Source organism: Dama dama, chromosome 20 (assembly GCF_033118175.1).
Source record: "Dama dama isolate Ldn47 chromosome 20, ASM3311817v1, whole genome shotgun sequence".
Classification (NCBI taxonomy): domain Eukaryota; kingdom Metazoa; phylum Chordata; class Mammalia; order Artiodactyla; family Cervidae; genus Dama; species Dama dama.
The window spans coordinates 35152515-35170231 of record NC_083700.1 but is presented as its reverse complement, the minus strand read 5'-3'; the positions used below and the strand labels follow the sequence as shown (position 1 = coordinate 35170231).

Here is a 17717-nt window from a genome sequence, read left to right as displayed (position 1 = left end):
TCTGGCTCCACATTTGATGGAACGTCCTTTGAATTTCATTGGATATAACCATCAAATGAACTTGATGGTTCATTCTTGAAAATATTTAATAAGACAGGTAAATATTTTTGCTAAATATTTTGCTAAATATTTTCAAGAATGGCTTACTTCTTTTTTTAAAAAAGTTATTTTTAATTGAAGGATAATTGCTTTACAGTATTGTGGTGGTTTCTGCCATACATCAACATGAGTCAACCATAGATGTACCTATGTCCCCTTCCTCTTGAACTTCCCTCCCACCTCCTACCACATCCCACCCTTCTAGGTTGTTACAGAGGCCTGGTTTGAGTTCCCTAAGTCATTCAGCAAATTCCCATTGGCTATCTGTTTTACATATGGTAGTGTATATATTTCCATGTGTTTAATATTGTAACAACAATTGATGAGGAGTGGATTATACCTGTGCCTATAGGAAGATCTTAGATTTATCATTTTTCATGATATAGCATAGGTCAAACATGGTTATATATTGATATAGGACTTCACCTATAAAAGAAATGTAAAACTTAACTATTTTTAGTAAGACTACAGCAAACAAATCTCTGGTTTTGTCAGTCCTGTACAATTAGCATTCTGTATACTGACTGGTTTAGTATGTAATTGCAGGTAATAGTTTGGATCCCTTTTTTTAGGCGTCATGTCCTTGTATAGGTTATTTTTCTATTCTGGTAAACACTTAGCATGTAATGTTTTATCCATCTGGTTCTTTCATCGAGGTCCTCGTCTATCCCTGGAGGAGTTTCTGTGGCACAATGTGTTTGTAAATTTTGACATGGAATAATTCTTCAGATACTAAGAAACCTCCTAGGAGATATCAGAATGCTTTATGAAATATTTTGCAACTTATTTATGAAGGTAGAGAGAAATGGAGACTGACAGTAAAATGGGATTTGTTTCTAAACTTTTAAAAAGTGTGCAACTGATTTTAAATAACTGTCATTAAAGCTTTTAGGATTGGTAATAGTACTGTGATTGTATTTTTTGAAAATGACTCCGTATCTTTCAGAGTTACATACCGAAATACTTACAAATGAAATTCTGTGTTTTCTACAATCTACTTCAAAAGTTGTAGAGTGAGGGTGGAAGTAAAGATGAAATATATATTGATAATGTATCATATATTGGTAATTGTTGATGTAGAAAGGTAGATATATCAGGTTCATTATATTAATTTCTCTCGTTTTGTATTTCTTTGTTTAGCTTGTTATATATACTTGTTTAAGTATAACAAAGAAATATAATTAAATATTTCTATTTACTTATATAATTATACTTTGCTTATATAATTTATAGGTAAATTATATAAGTAAAAAAATATATAAGTAAACAAAGAAATTTCCTTGTTTATACTTGTTACTATAAAGAAAAACATTTCAATACTTTTATATAAAGATTAGGCTATTGCACATAAGTTGTGAAGGAATGTAATTTTAGTATTGAATTTTTCAATTTTGCTAGATAAATATAATTATTAATAATATTCTTTCTGAATAGTTTGAGGTAATGTGGAGTGGTGGAAAGAACACTGGATTTGGAGACAAAGACAGGATTTCACGTCTCAGCTTTGCCATTGTATTATCTTAAGCAGGTCACTGAGCCTCATTTTCCCCTTCTATAATAATACCCATCTCACAGCATCATTTTGAGGATGAAATTTATTATATTTTAGAATAATCACTTTTAAAACCAAGTTACCAATCAGAATTTAAATTTAATGCAAGATAGTTTTGCACTTTCCCTTTGACAAAGTAAACTAGAATAACTAGACATATGTGGTAGACTGGATAGATGAAAATTGTTTATGGCGGCTAGGATTGGTAATAAAAGGATCTATGCCCAATTAAAACACAGAGAAGGTGGAACTCTAGGGGTTACAGCGAGCAGTGGACAACCACAGGAGACAGCACAGTGGAGAAGGTTCAGGGCACTCTTGCTTTGATCTTAAGTCCTGAATCGCATCATTTATTCTTAATTAGTATATAAGCCTTTGAAGGGAAGTCAGATTTGGACAGAACTGGTTATTAATTTTTTTTTAATATAGCATCAAGATTTTAATCCTCTTTTGGCTTTTGTTGATATACTGTAAACACAAGAAACCAAAAAGAAGGAAGTGAAGAAAAAAATCAAGTTGTAGGAGAAGAGTAAAAAATAATAAAATATAAAAGTTAAAATAAATTGAAATGATGTGAGATTGTGCAGAAGATGAAGATTTAAAGCTGTAATGTTCAATCTGTTGACAAAAATGTAAACATTTCAGTCAAAGATAGTAGTGCTGTCTTTATACTTACTGGAAATATACTTTTTTTTATTATATAATTCAGTGGACCATTAGGAAGAATGAAAAGAAAACTTTATATGTGAGATATATTTTAATGGACAGATATTTTCCTGGCTTGTCTTCTAATCATCGTATGTTCTTTGTTTTCAACCCAACTGGTAAACAGATGAAGTAATTCTATTCTCTCATAGAGACAGAGAGGATATGAAATTACTTTCTCTGTTACTATTTAATGATCTTCTAAAAAATTTATAAACCAGCCTTCCTTCGCTATTTTGCAATTAGCTATATTTGAGGTGTTGGAGATTTTGCCAGAACTTTGACTTTTTTTCCAATAAAATATATCAGAACTATACTATATGTCAAAATAAACTCATAAGCTAGAGAGTGTGAGCTTTATTTTGAGCATTTGTTACTGAAATGATTTTCTAAGGTAGATTGTCCTGTAGGGCAGTCTTACCTTTAAGGACAGTGTAGCCAGCAGGGTTCCGGGTAGCTATCACTGTTTCCAATGAGAATTATGTAAAATACCTTTTAAAAGATTTGTAATTCTTAGGATACCATTCAGCCTTATAGTTAAGTTCTGTGAGATGCAACAGCATTTGGATTGATGGTTCCGTTATAATGTGTAAATTTAAGTTCAGAACATCAAATATTTGTGGTGAAGATATTTATTTGAAGAAGATGCTTCTCTGTTTTATATGGACATACTGTTATTATTAACTTCCAGTTTTTACACATCCTATATATGAATAGTTCTGACAAAAAAGTTAATCATTAGTCAATCTTAGAAGGAAAGGGAAATTATTGTGCCAACTGGAGGATTATAACCCTGGAGACAGTCTTTCAGAAAGCTTTCCTGAGAAGTCAAGGCACAGTAATACAAGTTTTTGAGACAAGGAGAGTTTTACGTCAAAGCAGCATGTTGACAGCTCACATCATCCAGCAAGGTGAGAGTGACCCCTTACAGGATGGAGAAAAGTGTTTCCTCTTAAGGAGTTACGTGCTAGCTCCAGGAGTAATTGCCTTTTCGGGGGGTTGGGGGGCAAGTAGGCATTCCTGTGTCTTCTGAGGGGATCCAGTTAATGTCTTATGCAGAAGGTAGTGGCTCAAATGGCAGAGAAATTTTTATGTTAATTTTTTTTGTCCTGCTTTAAAAATAAATTTGTCTCAATAGCCTTGTCTTTTATTAATTTCCTGGCCAGCAACCTAATCATCCTGGATTGATGGTTCCGCAGGTGATGACAGTTTCTCTATCTCTCTCTTAGTGAAGCCATGTGCCATCACTAGTATTCTATCCTATGGTGGCATGTAATTTTTTAAACCAATACTCTGTTGATGGGCGTTTAAACTGTTAGTGGTTTTTCACTTCTGTGACCATCCTTTTAAATTTGTGTTGATGTAGCTTTAAGATAAACTCCTAGTGGTGAAATTGCTCAACATATAATTTTTTTCATAATTAGTATTATGCTTAAAATTTGTTAATAGAAACAGTAATGTATTTTATGTGTAAAAATGTCTTTTCCAATTTTTCCCCCATGATAATTCTTAGAAGTTCAGTGGTTTCAGTATTTAGACAAATAAAAATAACTAGCTCAAGTACCTCATCTGGCAAAAGAACCCTTTGATAAAACCACGTTTTTATATATTAATCTTTTGCTGACTCTTCTCTTCACACATTCGATATACCAGTAACCTCATAAGAGGTTTTTAAACAAAAGTAATCTTTTTTCTTTTATGAACTCTTTCATATTCAAAAATAAAGGGAAGTTTTCATTTGTGGAAGACAAAAATAGGTTTTATTAATTTGAAGTGACCTATAAAGAAATATAAAACAGCAATTTAAGATTTCCAGTAAACTAATTTATTTTTCTATGTGCTTTAGCTTTTCCCACCCATCCCTAGTCTAATGTTAAAGCAAAATGTTAAAAAGAGGTTAACTTGCATTATTTTACCTTGTTTTATAAAGTGAAGGTGAAGTCATTAGTCTAACCATAAACAAGCAGTTTAGCCTTTGGCTAAATTATTTAAAAAAAGACACCTGGATATAAAACTTCAAAATTACCACTCAGAGATGACTACTTCTGAGCGAGAATTCTGATTTGAATCTTTGTAATTGGCTCTGTTAATCTGGATTTTTCATCTAGCTTCATCTGATTTATTTTCCACTTTTACAACCCCATTTTAATTTATGACTCTGAGGATCCTTGAAGTTTTATAGGCTAAAAGACAGCACCTGAAGAAATGTATTAATTGACCTACTACAAAAAATACACAGTGTAATCATATTTCAATGAGTTTAGGGTGAGTGGTGGTTTAATTCACATTTCCTGTTAAAGGAGTGATTCTCAACCCTGGCTTGTACCTTGGAATTACCTGGGAGCTATTAAACAATTCTGAGGGCATGCCTCATGCCCAGGGGAGTGTGGGACCCAAAGTTTTTTTAAAAAGTGCTCCATGTGAGCTCTACTATTGTGCAGCCGGGATCAGGAACCACCACTCATGTAGAGTTGCTCAAAGACAATTCTAGTAAGAAGTAATTTAGTGCTCCTCTAAAGATTAAAATGCTTGATGAGCTAAATCAGAGTCTTCCAACGGGTGGTGTTATACCACTGGTAGTATCTAAGTTTATTTTACTAACTTTTTTTTTTTAATTGGAGGCTAATTACTTTACAGTATTGTGGTGGTTTTTGCCATACAGTGACATGAATCAGCCATGGTGTACATGTGTTCCCCATCCTGAACCTCCCTCCCGCCTCCCTCCCCATCCCATCCCTCAGGGTCATCCCAGTGCACCAGCCCTGAGCACCCTGTCTTAATAGTTACATATTTGTTTTGATGTGCATTAGAAGAGTGAGTATCACATCAAACTCAATTTCATGGATACTGCTTTGGATGAAGCTAGATTTTTTTTTTTTTTAATGTGCTGTGCTTAGTCACTGAGTCAAGTCTGACTCTTTGCAACCCCATGGACTGCAACCCACCAGGCCCCTCTGTCCATGGGGATTCTCCAGGCAAGAACACTGGAGTGGGTTGCCATGCCCTCCTCCAGGGGATCTTCCCAACCCAGGGACTGAACCCAGGTCTCCCACATTGCAGGTGGATTCTTTACCATCTGAGCCACCAAGGAAGCCAGTTAATGGCACATGCCAGTTGAAAGGAATTTGCCAAATACAGAAATATATTTAAATGAATGATTATGTAGTACATAGACGTGGCAGAAATCATGAAAATGTTGAAGAACCACCATGGCAATTTTGATGAAGAGCACCTACTAAAGTGTAGGATTAGAATTGGAAGTATTGGAGTTTTTTCTCTTAGATATATTTATAGTGACTTAATTCTTCTGGCTTTTAAAATTTAGTGACAGACTTTGAGAATTAGAATTTCTGCAAATCTTTAAATCATTGCTTTCTAACATAAGGTTTCTTAACACTTCTTTCATGGAAATGTACCTCGTACCTGAAGATATTTTGCTCTTCTATTTTTCTACAGTATAGGTGATCTTGTGGTGGTAAGACGAGGAAGGGGAGTGTGTGTGTATGTGTGTGTGTGTGCGCGCACGTGCAATCTCACTTGCATGCGCACGTGTGCCTGCATACATATGAGAGTTCACCTGAGTATGATGTAGAGATGTGTGGTTGGAGGGGCTGAGTAGATCACCTGCATACCTGGATAGAGAAGAGTATTACTTAAAGGATTTCTCCTCCCACAGGCATTCCTTTTCTCCCCAAACTCCCAGAAAGTCCGATAGTCTGCCATAACTCAGAACAGTTTAGGAAACACTATTTTAGATTCTCTCATTGGTAAAACAGATTGCTCTGGGTGAGCCAATTAGAATGAGCTCTGTTGACAAAAAAAAAAAAAAAAGTAATGGATCTAAGAAAGAAATGAAATATTTTATTCAAGCCAAATTGAGGATTATAACCTGGGAACACCTCTCAGAAAGCTCAGAGAATTGTTCTGCCCCTTTGAGGTTCAAGCTCTGTACATTAGATGACATATTACTGACATTTTCACAATCCACATCTACCTGTGCAAAGCAAGATATGAGTCATGGATCACCATGGCCCATTACAAGACCTCCTAAGGGGTCATTGTGACATCTGATGAGATTGAGAAGGAATGTTATCTCCTAAGGAGGTCTGGTTAATGCAGATGTGCAACACATACAAAAAGGGAGGAAGGAAGCCAATTGAGCAGAAGAAAAACTTTTTTCACTCTTCCTCCTCTTGCCATAAAATGTGAATTGTATTTCATCAGCTCCATATAGAGATGTTTGGCTATCCTGTAAAAAAGACCTGTGTTCTTTTACCCATGGGGCCCAGTGTGCGGTGGCTGCCACAGCACCCTCCTCAGTAGTATATGCAGCCTGTTGCTCTCCAGGTTGTCCTAAGGGACCTTGCAGACACCCCTTTCCAGTGGACACTCATGACTGGCACGCTGTCCCCAGTCTTGGCTCCAGACAAGGATGTGTGGTGCCTTTGGAAAGCCCCAGGGCACAGGGGCTACGGTCCATGTTGGCCAAGTCATAATGTCCATCTGCACCAAGCTACAGAACAAGGAACATGTGATTGAGGCTCTCTGCAGGGCTAAATTCAAGTTCTCTGGCCACCAGAAGATCCGTATCTCCGAGAAGTAGGGACTTACTAAGTTTAATGTAGATGAATTTGAAAACATGGTGGCAGGAGAGTGGCTTATCGCAGATGGCTGTGAGGTCAAGTGCATCCCTGACGTCGCTCTCTGACCAAATGGCAGGCCCAGCACTCATGAGAGCCCTGGTGCTGCCCCCTCCTCACTCACGCCCACCAGTAAATCCTACTTCCTGTCAAAAAGAAAAAGACCTTTGTGGCTGAGAGACATTTGAATAGGCAAAGTTTACTGTGTTATCAATAGTGTGTATATACTTCAGTTGTAGAGGCAGCTGTTGTAACCAAGAATTGCCACAGTCCACCTTGAAATTATATTGCTGGAAGTTAAAGACACTGATACAGTTGTAATGTAATGTTGTAAATGTCTGTCCTATATAATTTTATAGAATGGAAGCCTCTTGCCTTGAACTGGCCTTGGAAGGGGAGCGTCTGTGTAAATCTGGAGACTGCCGTGCTGGTGTGTCATTCTTTGAAGCTGCAGTTCAAGTTGGAACTGAAGACCTAAAAACTCTTAGCGCTATTTACAGCCAGCTGGGCAATGCTTATTTCTATTTGCATGATTATGCCAAAGCACTAGAATACCATCATCATGATTTAACTCTTGCAAGGTAATTAATTTAAGCTTTTTCATAGTTTCTCCCTAAATTGTCACTTTAAAAAGCATTTTCATTCAATTAAAAAAATTAATAGTACATTTAATGAGTTTTAATTCATTAGCATTGCATTGTAAAACTAATCTTTAGGCTGAACACAGTTTAATTAAGTAAATGAATAGTGGTGAAATGATGTTAGAGTTTAATTAAGTGGATGAAAATTACATTTAAATACAGAAATGTAAGTTTAAAATTTTTATTTAAAGTAGGTTTCAAGAATAATGAGTCTTTTTTACCTTAAGCATGTCAACTGTTCTCTAGGGAAAACTGTATTCTGGCTGCTTTATATTTTAACACACTGTTTTCTTTTTCCTTTTTTTAAACCCTAGGACTATTGGAGACCAGTTGGGGGAAGCTAAAGCTAGTGGTAATCTGGGAAATACTTTGAAAGTTCTTGGGAATTTTGATGAAGCTATAGTTTGTTGTCAGCGACACCTGGATATTTCCAGAGAGCTTAATGACAAGGTAATGAGGAAACATTAGATGGTAGACCAAATGTTTTCATTTGAAATTGCTTTGTGTTTTAATCCTATTTAATTATTCTATAGTTTATCTAAAAGTTAATACCAAAAAGAAAGTACAGAAAAATGAGAGAAGAAAAACAAAAAAAAATTTTAATAGATGAGAAGACGAGATAGTAAAAGGTCCTTCTTTCATACATGGTCATGTGTTTTGTGGTTCTGTATGGATGGCTGATGTAAACATTTTTTTCTCTTGACCGTAATATCAAGGATGTTACAAATAAGTATATGTGATAAGCATTGCAATACTGGCCTCTGATTTCAAAATATAAACTGCTGATATTTTCATCTAGGTGGGAGAAGCAAGAGCACTTTACAATCTTGGAAATGTGTATCATGCCAAAGGGAAAAGTTTTGGCTGCCCTGGTCCTCAGGATGTAGGAGAATTTCCAGAAGAAGTAAGAAATGCTCTGCAGGCAGCTGTGGATTATTATGAGTGAGTAGCCCTGATGCAGTCATGTGGTCCACCTCAGACAGTAGTAAAGTTTTTAAGTTTGGCAGACATTTTAAAATCATAGACTAGTAAGTAAAATAGACCATGAAGTTGCTGCTAAAATGTTAGTGTTCTCTTAGTAGTAATCTCCTCCCTCCCCAGGAAAACTTTCATTTAAACTGCAGACCAGTGCCACCTAGTGGCACCAATAAGAAATATCAACAGGGAGTCTTAGGTTATTCGGAGTCTTTTATCAACAGACTTTCATAGAACTTCTTAGCTGTACAGGTTCTAAGATTACTCTGTCCTGGACTCTGAGAAGAAACCTACCTGAATGGTTGAGTAAAATGTACCCAGTTATTTCCTGTAACCATCCTCCAGCACAGACATATCATTAAAACGTGGCGCATTATGGCTGTAAGCTTATTTACATTTTTTTTCCTATAAAGAATTCGATTTGTAGGGAAGCTCATCAGTGGGGCTAGGAGCTGAGTGCGCTTAGTCACTCTATCCCATGTCCCTTGAGAAGGTCTGAGACTAGGGCCATAGAGCAGCCCTAACAGGGCCTTCCCTGAGCTTCGGGGAGGTGAGTTCCCAGAGAACGGGGCTCCGCGAGTGCAGACTGGGCAGGAGATGCCATGGACCCCGCCTTTGCGGAGGGGCCTGGCAAACGCCTCCTTAGCCGGAGCTTGGAACAGAGTCACGGCCAGCGAAGTGAGTTCAGTGGCTGAGGGGAGGTACCCAGCGTGGGGGCCTCCTAACCCAATTCAGACTACTCCCGTCCGTTAAAAATAAATAAATAAATAAAAAGAATTTGATTTGTAAATAAAGATCAATAAATGGTTTTTTCAACCTTGTTTGTTTGTTTGTTTAAAAAAAAAACTCTTTGTTATCACTTAGGGAAAACCTATCACTAGTGACTGCTTTGGGTGACCGAGCAGCCCAAGGACGGGCCTTTGGAAATCTTGGAAACACGCATTACCTCCTTGGCAACTTCAGGGATGCAGTTATAGCTCATGAGCAGGTACAGTAAGGCTTTGGAGCCAGATCATTTTCTTCATCAGTGTTTTGAACAGCTTTCAGATTTTTTTCAGTTTATCTAATTAAAACTTTCTGTTTCAGCGTCTCCTTATTGCAAAAGAATTTGGAGATAAAGCAGCTGAAAGAAGAGCATACAGCAACCTTGGAAATGCGTATATATTTCTTGGTGAATTTGAAACTGCCTCTGAATACTACAAGTTAGTCTAATATTTCTGTAGATAAATGTAAAATGGTTAGTTATACAGTCCAGTAAATCACAGGCTTTGGGTTTATAGCTTTTTTGGTGCATTTAAGCAGCAGGACTTTTGGCTCTCTAAGTCTGAGGCTTCTCATCTGTAATCAGAGATGTTAGTACTTTGCTTTGGGGATTGTTATGAGGACTGAATGAAAGAATATGTTAAGCACTTACTTAGCACAGTACTTGGCCCACAGTGCTCGATATGTGTTATTGTTAACAGTTAGTAGCAGCAGCATAGCCCGTTTATATTTTTATTAATTTTTATCTTTAAAACTGTTTTCAATGACATTGTAAACATTTAAAGTCTTTTACACTGGTTCAGCATGTATGGTATATATATTTACATGCTCCCCCACCACCAATTATGGGTTTGCAGAGAGGCTACATGAAAGCCTGGTAATAAACAGATGCCCTAGTTTCCTCCAGCAATTGCTGAATTTCCCCCAGCTCATCCTACCATCTTATCGAGTAGTTCTCCTACCCTCTCTGCCTATCTTTGGTTCTCTCTATAAGCTGAGGCCCTGTTCACTTGAGTAGCACTCCCAGCATCTTCTGAGACAGAGTCTTTTTAAGCTACTGGTAGGCTTAAAACATACATGATAGCAAAGTTTAGGCTGCTTCATTTTGCCTGATCTTTGCATTCGAGATTGTCTGGAGTTTTCTCTAATTAGTGGGAATTGAAGGTCCATACAGGCCTTAGGCAGAAGCCATTATGACGGAACCACAGACACAGTGACTGATTTATATTTTGTTGAAGAATCTAGTGTGAGAGAGGTCTGGAAAGTTTATCATCTAAAAAAAAGGTGAAATTGCTTTAGGTTCATGTTAAAAACTAGAATGCCATCCCATTTAAACTTCAACTAATGGTTGGTATTTGTTGGTTGACTAGTTAGATATGAAATAACCTTCTAAATAAAATACATCACTATACGAGGAGTATATATTTTGACTTTAAATATAAACATTTCTTATATTTTAAATCCAAAAGACATAGAAAAGTCTTAACAAATGATGTATTTGTATTAAATACTGGAAAGTTCTGTAATAAAGTAGAGATGGTGGCTGTTTGACTAAAGAAACTTACTCCTGCCCCACACACCCACAGGCAAGGAGAATTCAGAACTTTATACATATTACAAAAATATTGGCTAAAAATATTTTTGGAACTCTTCTTTGGAATTGTTTTCAGAGCCACACTGGAAAAACTATCTTAATATTACAGGTCTATAATAGAAAGGATAGAAACAGTAGTTGGTAAACTTACTTTAGTAACAGAGTTTGGTTATAGAAAGACTTCTAACCATTTTCAAATTAACTGTATTCTCAAAGGATAACAGTATGCCAGAAAGGACTGTGCCACAGGGTCAGAAGACAATTCCAAAAGTCTTCCAAAAATGTTGGCGAGGACAGGCAATGTTAGAGTAAGTGTGTAGCCTCGCTGGGTGACAAATTTGAAAGTATCATTATCAAATATGTAATTTCAGATTTGTTTGCTTAATAAAACTATCAACTATCATATACTTATTTTTCATATAGTTATAATGATATGCAGTATTTATACTGTTTGGCAGAAATTATAGGAAAGAGTCATTTATATTACTGGATCCAAAAGCATCTGTAGATTGAAGCACTGATGATAATAATAACAAAACACTAACATTTATTAGCTTCTACTCGGAGCAAGATGCTATGCTAAGCACATTATATATACTAATTCATTTAATCCTAACAAAACCTATTTTTTACATATGAGGAAACTAGTGCATAGAGAGGCTGAGTGACTTGTCCCAGTTACAGATGTACTAACTCACAAAGCTGGGATCTGAACCCAGTCAGCCTGGCTCTAGGGCCCATGCTCTTAACTATGAAAAGGCCATTGACTATCATCTGAAGCACTTAACAATTGCTCAAGAGCTTAATGATAGGTAAGTTCAACACCTTCTTATTGTTGTTATGATAATCAACATAATCGCTTCTCATTGGCGATTCCACAAGGTAGAGTTTGGTTAATATTTAAATGTGGCATTTAATATTTTTCATGAACTGGTGACTTATGGCCTATACAAAGCAATTTACATTAAGTATTTTCAGTTTTGACAAAATGGAAAGGCAACAGTATGATGTATGTAGACAAACTGACTTAATGTTATTGCATTGCAACAGGGAAGTTCAGTTCAGTTGCTCAGTTGTGTCCAACTCTCTGTGACCCCATGGACTGCAGCATGCCAGGCCTCCTTGTCCATCACCAACGCCCGGAGTTTACTCAAACTCATGTCCATTAAGTCAGTGATGCCATCCAACTATCTCATCCTCTGTTGTCCCCTTCTACTCGGGCCTTCAGTCTTTCCCAGCATCAGGGTCTTCTCAGTTGAGTCAGCTCTTCACATCAGGTGGCCAAAGTATTGGAGTTTCAGCTTCAACACCAGTCCTTCCAATGAATATTCAGAACTGATTTCTTTTAGGATGGACTGGTTGGATTTCCTTGCAGTCCAAGGGACTCTCAAGAGTCTTCTTCAAAAGCATCAATTCTTTGGCAACAGGGAAAGGATTTTGTAAATGTTAAAAATACTGTTAATCTTTAGAGGCACTTGATCTCATGCATCAATTCTTTGATCTCGGGAATTAATAGGACTCTTACATTTATTCTAAAAGTCTGGATTTGTTTTTTGTGTTTCAAGGATGTCTTTTCATTTTACCTAGAAGTAGTGGAAAAAGTATGGGATATTAGGCCCTAAAGTAGATTTACTTTAAAGGCAGGAGGAAAGTGAGTTTTATGTTTACTATAGCCAATAATAAAAATGATCTTTATGTAAGAATTAATTTGTTTTTTCAGAAAGACTCTACTATTGGCTCGCCAGCTTAAAGACAGAGCTATAGAAGCACAGTCTTGCTACAGTCTTGGAAACACATATACTTTACTTCAAGACTATGAAAAGGCCATTGACTATCATCTGAAGCACTTAACAATTGCTCAAGAGCTTAATGATAGGTAAGTTCTACACCTTCTTATTGTTGTTATGATAAAATATAGATATATTGTTGAATCCCTAGAATTTTTCCTTTAAGTTTCTTTTTTGGTTTGCTTTGTTTTCCTTTTAATTCCTTTATAAGGTATCTTCTCTGTTTCAGTAGCATTCTCTGTATGCTAGCATATGTTTTGAAGGGTTAGCACATATTAGAGGATTTGACTGGTTCCATATAATCTTGAACCAAGATCAGTAAATAGGTCACAAACTCACATGCCTGCAAAGGTCCTCCTGACTAGACCAGTGTGGAAATTGTGGTGAAATTAGATATTACTCCTCATGTTAAGGGGACAGCTGCTATTTCACTCCAGCTAAGGGTTGCAGGCCAGGAATGAGGATCCAAAGCCACCTCTTTTTTCAAGAGAAGGGAGGAATTCTGAGTTTTATATAAAATATTCTGATTTTTAAATGTTGATGGCTAATTTTTTTTAAACTATATTAAAAAACAGAATATTTGTGCAGGACTTTACTTTCTGACATTTGCTTTAAATAGGATAAATTTTTATTTCAGTGTGAAGAATTCTATATACTTATTCAAAATGAAGTATGCTAATTCAAGAGGTAGTGAGTTCTGTCTTCCTCATAGTGAGTGATTACCCAGTAAGGCTGTCATAGAAAGAAAATGGGGTAGTTGAATTACAAGACCTATCCCTGAGACTTTATTTATAGTAAACTACATGTTTAAAAAGGATCTTTTCCATTTTAAAACTTGACTCTGAGTTCAGTATTATCTGGATATTCTAACACAGTTATCCCTTGATATCTATGGTGGTTAAGATTCCAGGACCCCTGTTGATACCAAAAGTCATGGAGACTCAAGTCTCTTGTGTAAAATGGTGTAGTACAACTGGCCCTCCATATCCAGGAGTTTCTCAAATCATGGTTGAATCCCCAGATGCAGAACCTGAAGCAGGCCAACTATATATCTCTAGTATTATGATAGTTTGTTCTTTCTAAGAAAGACCAAATAAATTCAAAGCATTGTTTTATACCTTTAATTACTACATGATAAATTTTATTCTTCACACCAACTTACTTTCAGATAACTTTGAATTATTTTGTAGAATTGGTGAAGGAAGAGCATGTTGGAGCTTAGGAAATGCATACACAGCTCTAGGAAATCATGACCAAGCGATGCATTTTGCTGAAAAACACTTGGAAATTTCAAGAGAGGTATGAAACTAAAAAATGGTTATTTGTGCTACTGTGATTCACAGATCTGCAGCCCTATTATTTCTCTAGAATCCTGCTGTATGGCCGAGTAATAAATTTGATTATATATTGTTCTCTAGGCATAAGAACGGAAAGCATTTTAAGATACAGATCAGAGGTATGTTTGCACTGGCCTTGATGTAGGATAGAGGAATGAGAGGATCACTGACCTATCTCCACTGTCCCCCCATCTCTATGTGGAAGAGTAACATGGTATGAAAGGAAGAAGATGACTTTTAGAATCAAGGACTGGTTCCTGTTACAATTCTGCCGCTTGCTGGCTGTTTGAGCTTGGAAACATTTTCTGAGCATCATTTCTTTCATCTGTAAAATGGGAATAATAACTGCTTTGCAAATTGTTATAAGGATTAGAGATAAAGTATATAAAAGTGCCTAGTATAATGTCTAGTGCTGGTTTAATACTGTTACTACAGTATGGAAATACAATATTATAAGGAAATTTTACTCATGTGATGTCAAGTTAACATGTCACAGAATAACCTACATTATTATTTAATTGATCACAGAGATTAAGATCTGTCTAATATTTAGAGAAGAGTTGATAGAATATATTCATCAGTCTTACTGCCATAGTTTAGAAACTTTCCTTTTCTTTCTTCGTTAAAATAGTATTAATGGAAAAAACCATTTCATTCATAGTATTATAATTCTAAAATAACTATTTTCATTTCTCCATATTTTCTTCCAGTTTTAGGTTCACAATATTTTCAACTAATCTTCACCATTCTTTACTTTAAATACTACTCTAAATGTATAAATAAATGCTTGTGGTTGTAGGTTGGAGATAGAAGTGGTGAGCTTACAGCACGACTGAATCTCTCAGACCTTCAAATGGTCCTTGGTCTGAGCTACAGCACAAACAATTCAATGGTATCGGAAAATATTGAAATTGATAACAGTTTGCATGGTAAGTATTAGGTCTTCAAAACCCAATTTCTTTATCCTCAAGATTTATATTAAATTACTTATCTCAAGTTTACCATATCCAGAAAGATATATAACATAGGAACTTTTTATACCTTTTTGCTTTACCACTGCCCCATTAATTTATCAATAGACCCTACTTTATAGCTTTTATCATGAATATGATGAAGGTATAGTTTTTTTTTTATAAAAATACATTTAAATTCTGTATCTGTAAGCTGGTTCCAAAATTTATAAACGTGAAGAAACAAAAATTTAAAAATTTTAATAGCTAACCCTTTAAATTTCAAATGTCTTTCATATTTAACTTGTTCAGGTTTTTTTCCCTCATTTCGTTTTTAAGGGAAAATCTCCTAGGATTTTTTTTTTTAGTTCAGAAAGCCTAGAAATTTTCTTTAGATGCTGATTTGGTTTTGATGTTGTCACAGGAAAAAAAATATGCTATAATGTCTGTGTTTCTAAGTGGAAAAAAACCCTTTTGATTAAAAAAATAAAATTAACAAGATTATAATCACAGTTTTGAATACCATTCATATGTAATTTTATGTGAGTTCCATTAAGCTTAGGCTTAAAAAATTCTCAGTCTGAAAAAAATTACTGACACAGACATGTTTTGAACTTAAAAGTCAGTGAATAATCTAGCTTTTATCTTTGCAATATCCCTCCTCTACCCATACAGAGAAAAGCAAGAAGGAAAAGAAAAAATTAGTGGCTAGTTACTTGCTTAAGACTTTGAAAGAACATTTACTTGAAAAATGATACTGAAGTATGAACAGTATGGTAAACTCGACTGTGTACTTTGTAATTGAATAATGGACTAAAAGGTTTTCCTGTGTTTAATTTTCAAGTAAGTTAAGCTGTAATAGCTCTCATATTTTAACAAATGATCACATGTCCTCATGGATCCCTCCAGCTATAGATCTATTCCTTTGTTCCCCTCTATAACAAAACTTGAAAATAATATCACTGTTTGTTGTCGTATTCTCCTCCCATTCTGTCTTCAACTCACTGGACTCTGACTCAGTCACTGGACTCTGACTTTGGCCCCATCATGACACTAAGACCTTTTCAAGGTACCAGAGGCCTCCATTTTACCAAATAGAATGGTCAGTTTTAGATGTCAGCTTATTTGACTTCTCAGCAGTATTTCCTACAGCTGATGATTGCCTCTTCAAATACTTCATTCATTTGGCCTCCAGGATTAACTTCTTTCTGGTTTGCCTCCACCTCACTTGACCACGCATCTTTATAACTCTACTCTCTTTCTCATGTTTCCATCCTTGACATCTGTAGTGCCTGGGGTTTGGTTGCTGACCTTTTCTCTTCCCTCTCTCCTTTTCTGTTTTCTGCCTATCCATATCCTTCCTTCCTTCCTAATGTTATCCTTTTCCCTCTTATCCTACACTCTAGATCCATGCTAATAGAATTTTCTGTGAAGATTAAAATGTTCTCTATCTGTGCTGTCCACTAGAATAGCCTCTAGCCATATGTGGCTGTTGAGCACTTGAAATGAAATGTGGCTAGTGCAAAAAGAAGTGAATTTTTAAATACAATTTAAAGTTTTAAAAGCCACATATGGCTAGTGGCTGAAGGCTTCCCTGGTGGCTCAGATGGTAAAGAATCTACCTGCAATGCTGGAGACCCAGGTTCCATCCCCAGGAGAAGGAAATGGTAACCCACTCCAGTATTCTTGCTTGGGAAATCCCATGGACATAGGAGCCTATTGGGCTACAATCCATGGAGTCTCAAGGGTCAGACATGAATTAGCGATTAAACCACCTAAATGTCTGTTTAGGTTTCTTGCCCACTTTTTGACTGGGTTGTTTGTTTTTCTGGTATTGAGTTGCGTGAGCTGCTTGTATATTTGGAAATTAATCCTTTGTCAGTTGTTTCATCTGCTATCATTTTCTCCCATTCTGATGGCTGTCTTTTCACCTTGTCTGTAGTTTCCTTTGCTGTGCAAAAGCTGTTAAGTTTAATTAGGTCCCACTTGTTTATTTTTGCTTTTATTTCCATTATTCTAGGAGGTGAGTCAGAGAATCTTACTGTGATTTATGTCCTACAGTGTTCTGCCTATGTTTTCCTCTAAGGGTTTTATAGTTTCTGGTCTTACATTTAGGTCTTTAAACCACTTTGAGTTTTTCTTTGTGCATGGTGTTAGAAGTGTCTCATTTCATTATTTTACATGTAGCTGTCCAGTGTTCCCAGCACCACTTATTGAAGAGACTATCTTTTCCTCATTGTATATTCTTGCTTCCTTTGTCAAAGATAAGGTGTGTGGGTGTGTCTCAGGCTTTCTATCTTGTTCCACATCTATATTTCTGTCTTTGTACCAGTACCATACTGTCTTGATGACTGTTGCTTTGTGGTATAGTCTGAAGTCAGGGAGGTTGATTACTCCAGCTCCATTCTTCTTCCTCAAGACTGCTTTGGCTATTCAGGGTTTTTTGTGTTTCCATACAAATTGTAAAATTTTTGTTCTAGTTCTGTGAAAAATGCCATTGGTAATTTGATAGGGATTGCACTAAATCTATAGATTGCATTTGGTAGCATAGTCATTTTCACAATATTGATAATTCACATTCTTTTGAAAGCATTCATGAAACACTTCCAAAAATTTAACCACCATGCTGAACCAACAAATTTGAAAGAAACACATAGATTTCATGCCCTGAGCAT

At 36.0% G+C, this 17717-nt stretch overlaps 1 protein-coding gene and 1 pseudogene across 1 annotated transcript in view; both read left to right on the top strand.

Annotated features, from left to right (window-relative positions):
- Nucleotides 1-17717, top strand: part of GPSM2 (G protein signaling modulator 2) — a 51709-nt gene that overhangs the window by 17817 nt on the left and 16175 nt on the right. Inside the window, exons 3-10 of the mRNA XM_061121250.1 lie at nucleotides 7356-7577; nucleotides 7952-8087; nucleotides 8437-8579; nucleotides 9477-9600; nucleotides 9699-9814; nucleotides 12689-12844; nucleotides 13946-14054; nucleotides 14892-15021. Coding sequence (XP_060977233.1) covers nucleotides 7356-7577; nucleotides 7952-8087; nucleotides 8437-8579; nucleotides 9477-9600; nucleotides 9699-9814; nucleotides 12689-12844; nucleotides 13946-14054; nucleotides 14892-15021 — 1136 coding nt within the window. The remainder of the gene's footprint in view (nucleotides 1-7355; nucleotides 7578-7951; nucleotides 8088-8436; nucleotides 8580-9476; nucleotides 9601-9698; nucleotides 9815-12688; nucleotides 12845-13945; nucleotides 14055-14891; nucleotides 15022-17717) is intronic.
- On the top strand, nucleotides 6606-6731 carry LOC133041830 (small nucleolar RNA SNORA70; annotated as a pseudogene).